General features: G+C 38.1%; 1 protein-coding gene across 6 annotated transcripts; it reads right to left on the reverse strand.

The window, feature by feature from the left end:
* Positions 1 to 387: 387 nt before the first annotated feature.
* On the reverse strand, positions 388 to 9,234 carry abi3a (ABI family, member 3a). Of its 6 annotated transcripts, none has more exons than XM_067477176.1 (13): positions 9,122 to 9,234; positions 8,954 to 8,992; positions 8,603 to 8,759; positions 8,210 to 8,380; positions 7,038 to 7,220; positions 5,558 to 5,616; positions 5,420 to 5,473; positions 4,500 to 4,813; positions 3,769 to 3,891; positions 3,350 to 3,484; positions 2,993 to 3,133; positions 2,602 to 2,730; positions 388 to 2,435 (listed from the first exon to the last, which is right to left on the reverse strand). In XM_067477176.1, exons 3-13 carry the CDS (start codon positions 8,732 to 8,734, stop codon positions 2,272 to 2,274), a joined length of 1,605 nt encoding a protein of 534 aa, XP_067333277.1. In that variant the 5' UTR covers positions 8,735 to 8,759; positions 8,954 to 8,992; positions 9,122 to 9,234; the 3' UTR covers positions 388 to 2,271. The 6 variants fall into 6 exon arrangements, with proteins under 6 accessions (XP_067333277.1, XP_067333276.1, XP_067333279.1 ...); XM_067477175.1 differs by having other exon boundaries at positions 8,603 to 8,798; XM_067477178.1 differs by lacking the exon at positions 8,954 to 8,992.
* Positions 9,235 to 9,489: the final 255 nt, after the last annotated feature.

Below are 9,489 nucleotides of genomic sequence, written 5' to 3' on the forward strand. Positions count from 1 at the left end.
TAGTAGTGATAACAAAACAAATGGAGGAAACAGCAGAAAAATGTGACTTTAAAATTTTTTTTTGTGGCAAACGTGGTTTATTAGTGTTTTGGCTTCTGAATTCTTACTAAAACTACTGCTCTTATGTTTGGAAAATTGGGGAAACATGCAATTTTTAATCTTTGTTAGAACCAGATCCAAGATCACTGTGTCCAGGTTGAAAGACATGGAATATCAAGATGAAACATAGCTGGGTAAGGAAGGGACAGCAGACAATAGAGTGTTATTTCAGTATATCCTTAAGATAAAAAAATACCTATGAAAAAATGAATCAGAACATTCTAAAAAATTAAGTAAAGAAAAACATTAAAAGAAAAGAACAATAAACAATAGAAAAAGACTACTGAAAACAATTCAAAGATTTATTTATTTATTTATAATTTGAAAACAATGCTAATGGTACATAAAAAAATCCTCCTGTTCATAAGAATCTTACTGCCCCAATAATTACAAGTTAAAAATTTTTCACTGTTCTAAAGTAAAAATTGACAGATTAGAAATATACGAATAATTAGTTTGAGATCTGTAGTTTGTGTCTGTGCCCCACAGGGGGGCAGCAGCACCTCAATAGCTTTTTTATTTAGCCCAGAGTACAGTCACACAACTGTCTACACTTACTCTGTAAACAAACTTCATTACACAGAATCTTAATCTGCTGATCAAAGGATCAGTGTTTTTAATTTACATAAGAACATTTTTTTTCTTTTTATATTATATATATATATATTTTTTTATATTTATGTGCCCAATTTTCCAAAACACAGGTTTACATGTGTAAATGTTCAGTTAACTTTTACAGATACTGTGCATTTAATTTCCACTGGTTTATTGGCTTGTTCAAACTCTAAATAGAGCAAAAGGAGCTTCAATCAGATAAATACTTTCTACTCTAGAAATGTGCAACTGAAACTGTGCTTGTTCGTGTCCTGTAGAACATTTAATTAATTTTACTTTTACCAGTTTTTCAGCATATTTTTGTAGGAAAGTGAATGAAAAACATGAAAAGATTGTGTGTTATGCGTACCAACTAGGGCTGGGCGATATGGCCAAAATGTTAAATCCAGTTATCAGTTTTGTTTTGTTGAAACGAGCTCAACACAAAAATAAAAACATTTAAAAATAGGCTTATTGAAACTGTTCACTAGTAACTAAAACTAGGAGAAAAATATGAGCATCTGTGCAACAGTAAAAAAAAAATAACACACGCCTAAAGTAACTGAATATTGTGAACTAGGGTTTGGCAATATTACAGTAATAATAATATTGCTCTTTATTATATCAGTGGGTGCTGATACTAATCATGACAAAGTTTTAGTAATTAACCATTACCTAAAGACTCTAAAAAGTTTGTTATGGTTGTTGCTCTAACACCCACCATGATCTTGTTTTTTTTACTCTGATGTTTGTGTTTGAGCTGGTGAAACTACTTTGATTCATGCTGATTTGGTTTTAGAGATAATTTACAAATCACAAATGTTTAATTCACATTCTATTTGTTGCTGAACCATTTCCAAACAACAGATTAAGCTTTATTTCCAGGACTAACTCTTCCTTAGACCCTTTCACATTGCTTGCTGTGGTTGTTGCTCATGTCAGATGCCAACTTTACAGCATGTACATGGTAATTGTCAATATCACAATGTTACACATTTTTAACATGGGCAGAAATCATCATCATAAACACTATGGCACAGGCTTATGTGAACATTTCCAAATCACCAGTAACCTAAATTCAGTAATGTCCCTGACGACAGTGCACAGTCCACCACACAGCAACAGTTGTTAACAACAGCGGTTAAGAACCGTCCTCTGGCACACAAATAGAAGCAGAATAAGCTGGGATGTCTGGCATTTCTGGATCATGATCTTTTTTTGGTTTTATGTCAGTGTCTTCATGTACTGCAGCTACCATTACTCCAGCTTGTTACTAACCAAGCCAACAAACTTCCACGTGTTTCCAAGAAAATGGTGAAAGCTGATGTTATTATCATAACTCTAAAGAGCTGCTGTAGTTTGACAGACAGCAGAGGGAGAACTTATCACAATTTTTAATTTATGTATTTTTCACATTGTTCAAAAACAGAAATTAATCAAAAAGTTGCTTAATATATTGCCCAGTCCTAGTACCAACTGCAGTACTTTAACATTTTCATGGGCCTCTTGCATTTCCTGATTTTTACCTCTGAGGAGCAGCAGAGGACACACTGATGGTGCTGTCTCCATGGCAACAATCTAGTTGCATGATTGGACATAGTTTTCAGGGAAGAAGCCTTGGGTACCATTCAGGACACCCTGACACCAGCCGTCATTATGGCGATGCGTCAAATAGATGATGTCGCCCTCAGTGATGGACAGGTCATCAGGTTTCGTTGCTTTGTAGGAGTACAGCGCCACCACTGAACACACAGAGAACTGCGTTTAGAACGTAAACAGATACCCAAACTGCAGTACTGACTGCAGTGGGGCTCATTGTAAGACTGTCACCATGTGGAGTTTGTTGTCAAACATCATATAAACAGAACTGCTGTATTTGTAACTTATCTGTAGTACATGTACTACTACCTTTCTCCAGGTAGTCTGGGGGGCCATTGGTGTCATAGTCCACTGGTGGAGGAAGGGGCGGCATGATGTCATCAAAGCCACCTTCATCGTCCAATAGGAGAGGAGGGGGCGGAGCTGGGATCTCCAGATCTAAGATAACACCGCACAAGTCATGTGAGTGACAGCTTTAATTGGCCAATCAAATTGAAGGAGGCAGAGCTTTGACTGTTTTCATGCTCAGGATCTTGTGTATGTGCTCTAAAGTGTGATAGTACTGCTTTAGTACTGTAGTAGTAATAGTAAATACCAGTACTACTACTCTACAAAATTGTAGTCCAATTACTATTTGTAGGAAGAGTTCTATTATTGGAAATAATAAAATACTAACTACACACAATACTTGTTGTCTTACCCAGGTGTTCGAGGCGAGCAGGTAAGCAGAGTCGAGGTGAAGCAGAGGAGTAGGAGCAAGGGAGAAGGGTGAAGGAGGAAGAAGAGGTAGAGGGAGGAGGAGCGCAGGGTGGAGGGTAGGGTGGAGGAGGGGGGATGATCACTGACAGAAAGAAGCTGAGTCAGACCTACAGACATAGTGATCTGTCTGCCAAGACAAACTATGCATTTCATTTTCTATAAAGTTTGAACTCATATTCACTCAATATTTCATAATAAAATGAAATCATGGTCTGGTGTTCCTGAAATCTTCATAAGTCATCTTCAGAATTTCTGTCTCCGCTAAGATTCTATTGGAGTGTGTCCTCCATCAGCTTACATGATTGGACAGAGGGTAGAAAGAGAGATCGGGTATAGCGACAGCGGGAGGCAGGCCCTGAGCGGACCCTCAGAGAAAGAGTGCGAGTGGTGGGGGCCGAGCGACGGTGGCGACTCCTCCGGGACGGGAGGGTCACTGCAGACAAAACACCACAGAAGAAGCATAAGCCTAGCCTTGCTAAATGCATTTATGGAGTCTGGTACATTTCCTAAAATACTGACTGAAAAGTTTGTAATTTAGTACAAAATATTAATAAATAAACTAACTACATTTGTGGGAACATCACTGGTGCAGAAATGTAAAATCACTGAACTGTTTGACAGGCCATGTGTCAGTTCATATTTTTTCTTTAGTACAAGCCTGCATTGCATGATTTTTTGAATGGAAGTTTTTAAATGTAAGTGGAGACGGTTTATTACCGTCTGATTCCTGGCTGGGTGGAGGAGGGGGTGGGGCTGGCAGTCCTGAACTGTCATTGGTCAATGGAGGAAAACCATATTCATCACATGGAGGAGGGGGAGGGAGGCTGTTCTCCTCCACCACTAAGGGCGGAGAGAAAGAGAAATGAGGCCATCATGATGTTAAAGTCATTGAACTAATTCAGGTTTACTCTTTTAAGGTTTAACTAGTCCAAGTTTAAATAATCCAGGTTTAATTTAGGTGGTTTAATTAATCCATAACTTTTAGCTTAGTCAATCCAGGTGGAATAAAACAAGGTTTGTCTAATTCAGGTGGTGTAACAACATCGAAATTTATGTCATCTCGATTAAAGTTAACCCTAGTTTTATCCTTATTTAGGGGACTTAACTAATCTTAACTGACCTTATTAGGAATGAAAAAATACAAGGAATTAATTAAATTAAACAAAATTTTAAATAAAAATATTTAACCTATTCAAGATATTTTTGATCTGAATAACATTTAACAAATTTTATTATTCCAGACATATAATCTGAAGAATATTTAAGGGTTTTATAACCCATTGTTTGTTTCATTCAAGTTTAACTAATCTACAATTATCTAGTCCAAACTAATTAGGGTTTCAACTACTCAGGGCTTCAACCAGACTAATGTGCTGTAACCTGTTTTCATCTCACTTGTAAGTCGCTTTTGGATAAAAGCTAAATGACAATTTTAGTTTGTTCATTACCTGTCTCTAGGCTGGTAAGCGGGGCCATGGGTTGAGTCAGGGGCAGTGAGTTATAATTGGTCAGGTTCTGTAAAAGAGGGGGGGGTGAGGGAGGGGGTGGTGCTACTGTTCCTCCGGATGAATCAAGTGGAGGGGGAGGGGGGGGGGGAGGGACAGAGGCAATGATGATACCATCATTCTGGCTTGGCATCTCATTAGCTGGTGGTGGTGGAGGTGGGGCTTCATCCAGCAGCGTGGTGATAATGTCACACTCAGGTGGAGCCTCCCAGTTGGGGGGAATTGTTGGTGGAGTAACATTTTTTCCAAAACTGGAGCTGAAAAAACAAACAACAAACAAAAAAATCTAATAACACAAATTAAAAGATCCATACAATAAAACCCACTCATTCATAGACTTTATACAGAAAAGTTGAGTTCAGCACGACAACATACTATGCTTTTCATTTTCTGTGCCGTAGATTTGTTAATTAGCAGCACAGATGTAAATCACTACATCTTTATTGTATATTAAGTTTATAATGGTGGCTTTAGAACAGCATCTGGTGGGTGGACACTAGCCTCACAAGTATTTTGTATATTGCCTGTATTTTTAAAGGGGCTTGGTGCAGTGTCTTTGGAAACAAAATTCTGTTGTTCAAGAAATTCAATGTTACTTGTAATAATCTCAGATAGGCTCCATGTAATGAGTTCTAAAGAAGGTAGTTGGTGAACCTTCAGTATTTTATATGTTATCCAGTATCATACAGAAAATAGAACATTACAGATATGGGACAATGAGTGAGGTACAGTTTGCAGAAAAGATGAAGTTCTGTCGCTCTGGTTTAGAAAGCTACTCCTAAAGTAATAATTTGACACAAGCCCTGATCTTCAACCAGTGGTTTGTAAATTCATTTTTAAACACCAAACTCTTGGGGGATTACCCGCTGACAGGAGGGGCCACAGGGCACTGGACAGGCTCAGGAGGTTTGTTGGACCTGAAACACATGAAACCTCAGTCAGACTTCATGTTGGACATGAAAAATAAGAATCAGAAGAAATTACGTAGAATCCAACTGAACCTGACGGAGGCTCCATGTTTACGGATCGTTCCCGTTCTGTCCGACTGTTTCCCAGAGACCTGTGGGGGGTGGGGGAGTAGAGAAGGGGAGCAGAGTAAGCATCAATAGAGCCTCTCAGGCCTCAGCAGCTTTAATTAGTCACCAAACAGTTTCCCACGCTCAACAAAGAGCCATTGTTTGTGTTTAAACCCACTTCTTTAATAAATACAGACTGCAGCAAGAAACAAATAGTACATGTTCAGGTACCTTTACTTATACCACCACACATTTTAGCAGGAAATGGTGCATTTTTAATATGCTGCATATTTTTACACTTGTAGTTATTTGCAGAGTGAAAATCTGCATAAAACACATGATATAAAATAGCAGTGGTTCTCCTCTTTAGTTGTGTTTCCCTGTCATGGTGCACACACTAACGCAGCACTTCTCATTGTAATGGAGCATTTACTTCAGTAAAAGGATGTGATTCTTATACTGCAGTTTCACAAACATTAAATCCAATAAACATATTTACAGAAGCTTAATGTGCTTTCTGCTGAAAATCCACAGCTGAACTAAACTAGAAGATGATCCAGTTCCATCACCTGTTCTCTCAGCACTTATTATTCAGCCCTTTCTTATTCAAAATATTTGTGTCATTATGCAATTTCCTCCTTTACTTAAAATTTTTCTAGCATATTTTGTTAGGAAAGGGACAGGTCGACACCTGCACTGTTCTGCACTTTAAAGACTGACATTACCATTTTGGTGGACAGGCAAGTCCAGGTCTTTAAAAGTCTGGTGTAAACAATGTCACAACATTTATGTATTTGTTATTTTGGTCCCCGCCTCCTCTTCTATGTGTTTGTTTCTTCTGTAGATGTGAATGATGTCTGTCCTTTTTCCAGCTCTTTGTGGTGCAGAGGAGGTCGTCCAGCTCAGGTACTGTCTACAGACATGACCTGGAATTTGACCAAATTTTTAAAAATATGCACATTTATGTGTATGATCTGTAAATCTGTCTTTTTGCCCATTCTGGACAAGTGACAGGCATTTCCTGCCTGTCCATCCTCTAAAAAGTTACTGAAGTGCATGTGAACACAGTTTGCAGTTATTCACAGTCAGAGACTCTCAGCAGGAAGTAAAGAGGATGTAAAACCAGATAATTCAGTCAGAAAATTTATAATAAAAGTCTAAATGAGGAACTTTTACTGCAGCATCACTTCTGCTCCTGTGGTTTACTACTGCCACCAACTCTTCCTGTAAGCATCACTTCAGCAGACACTGAGAACAAAATTTCACTTCTGCTTTAGCTGTTTGTGGCTTCTTCCGCTCTGAAAAAGCTGCTCTTTTCTTTCTACAGTATATTAACTCTAAAACTGAAATTTAAAACGTCTGATTAACCTGATTAAAACCAGAAATTTTCCAATGTAAACTCTACATTAGCAGGTTTACAGGCAACAAACTCACACACCAGTGAAACACTGTGGGTGTATCTTACCTTCATGCCGTGCCCCACCCCATCCAGCTGCTGATAGTTGATTGGTCGACGGCTATACACTGGGCGAGGCTGTGCTGCTGCAGGTTGAGGGGGGAGGATCTTGTGGCTGCGTGGGACTCGTCTAACGACTGTGAACACGCCAATCTCTCTGCGAGAAACTTTCTCTTTGTGCATCTCCACTGTCTGATGGGAACAAGTGAAACAGCAGCAGGTTTAATAAAGTTCACAATAAAGCATGGGTCCCTGTTTTCTTTTGGTTTTTAGTTAATGTAATTTTATCAGACTTTGCTCAAACATTAAATAAATAAGATTTTGCAATAAGAATGTTGTTTTTACCACACTCATCTGGACACAGATCACTTTGAACAATTTGTTGAGAGAAACTGAAAGTCTAAAACTTCTCTTTTCTATGTTTAGTAAAATATCTTTGATTCACATGGATTCATAAGGACCTCGGTCATTAAAATATAAGGATTTTAAAATAAAGAGCAGATGAATAGAAGATTTACTTTCCCCTGCAGTAAGTGAACAGTTTGCAGGATTAAAGCAGCTGCAGCAGTCCACAGTCAACTGTTCAACATTTAAACATACACTTTACTGCCTGAAAGAACTTGGGAGCACAGTGGTCTAAGGTAAGGCAGTCATAGACTGAAAAACCATATAAAAGATAAATAAAGCAATTGAACTGATGAGCAGGAGTTTAAATCACTGCCATGGTCAGTAGTTTAGTTAAAAACACAAAAGCAACAGAAAACAGACGCTCCATTCATTCAGCCCACCCCCGCATCCCCCGTTGGAGAGGTCATCATCACAAACACAGATGACCTGGGTCTGTATTCTCTGCACAAAGTCAGAGGCAAGAAAGACAGACACAGAAAATTGAATTTACATAACAAGCAGCAAAAAATTTTCAGTTTTCAGTTCATTAAAGTTAAGTACACTGATACAACTACTTAATAACCAAGCAGTATTTGTACTATAAAAAGAGCAGTTAATGTAACAGTGACGTGACTTCAGAAGACATTCCCAACAGTTAGGAGGAGTAAAGGAACCATCTAAAACAAACCCTCACTAATGAAACTAACCCAAAGCCAGTGGTATACAAAACTAAACTAAATATTAAGTAAATACAAACTGAGTTGTCACACACTTAAGTGTAGGGTTTTTCTCACCTCTCCAATGATGTTGATGGACGATTCCATCTGACGAAGCTGATTGGTTTGAGCATCAAGCAGACTAAGCACGTTACTGGCCAGAGTGGTGATCTGGTAGGCGACGCTGGCCAATGATTGGGTGGTGAAGTTTTTAGTTTCCTCCAATGCCTTCATGCTGTCCTCACCTACCTGGATTAGATGGAGTGTTAGCAGAGGCAAGTGTTAGCTTAGCTTATCATAAAGTCTGGAGACAGGGGCAGTGACCACTTAACTTAGCACAAAGGCAATAAGCAGAAGTATCTTTTAGCTTAACTTAGCCCAAAGACTGGAGACAGAGGGAACACTTAGCTTAGCACAAGTAGTATTAGCAGTATATATCATAGCAGTATTAGAAATAGTAGTAGTAGTAACCTGTAGGTAGTTGTTGTGGCAGTACTCAGACACCTTTAGAAGGTTGTCATAGTTTTCCAGCAGAGCTTTCCTGGCGTTTGGAGCTTCTTCCAGAATCTTCATCACATCATCTTTACCGCTCTGATCCTTCATAATTTTAAACTGCCCAGAAGTTTCACTTCATGTAACAAACAGATTCTTGTGTTTTAGTTTGGTTCTGTGGGACAAGAATATTCACTAACAATCTACTGATACTGTAAAACTAAATGTGTTTTACAGTATCAGTAGATTGCTGTACACTTTTAATAAATTAAGTATATTTATCTGATTTATCTACTTGTTTGCATTTACAAGCAGTATTAATAGTTTTACCTTAAGTAGAGTCCTCCCTCTGGTTTGAGGAAGTATTTCCTACATGCAGACAGAAAATCTAAAAGTCTGTCTGAACAAACTGATTAAATTATAAAGCTGTTTCTAATAAATTTTAATTTATGTAGTTGTGAATAAATAAAGAATCTGAGCTGGAATGTAAAAACTCACCAAAAGCTGCAGAAGCAGAAGAAACTATAGGAAAATGAACGTTTGAAGTTTAGGAGCTCTGATGTCTCTTCAGCAACCAAAGATCCTCTTTGCTCTGACAGACCACCCACTCTTCACAAATATCAATTGCAGACTTTCCATGGCATCCTGGAAAATCAGTTGTCTGAAACCTTTTATAAGACCCATTTACTCAACTTAACACTCAAACTTCCTGGAAACTAGTGACTCTTGAAATATTTTGAAGGACACAATGAACTTTCAATACATTCTTTATAAATCAACAAAAACTATGAAAGGCTGCTAAGAACAAATGGAAGGTCTCCTGATATTTAATACAAAAAATTCTTGCAAGAATTGTAAAAGGTTAC

The sequence above is a fragment of the Channa argus genome, chromosome 15, assembly GCF_033026475.1.
Source record: "Channa argus isolate prfri chromosome 15, Channa argus male v1.0, whole genome shotgun sequence".
NCBI lineage: Eukaryota > Metazoa > Chordata > Actinopteri > Anabantiformes > Channidae > Channa > Channa argus.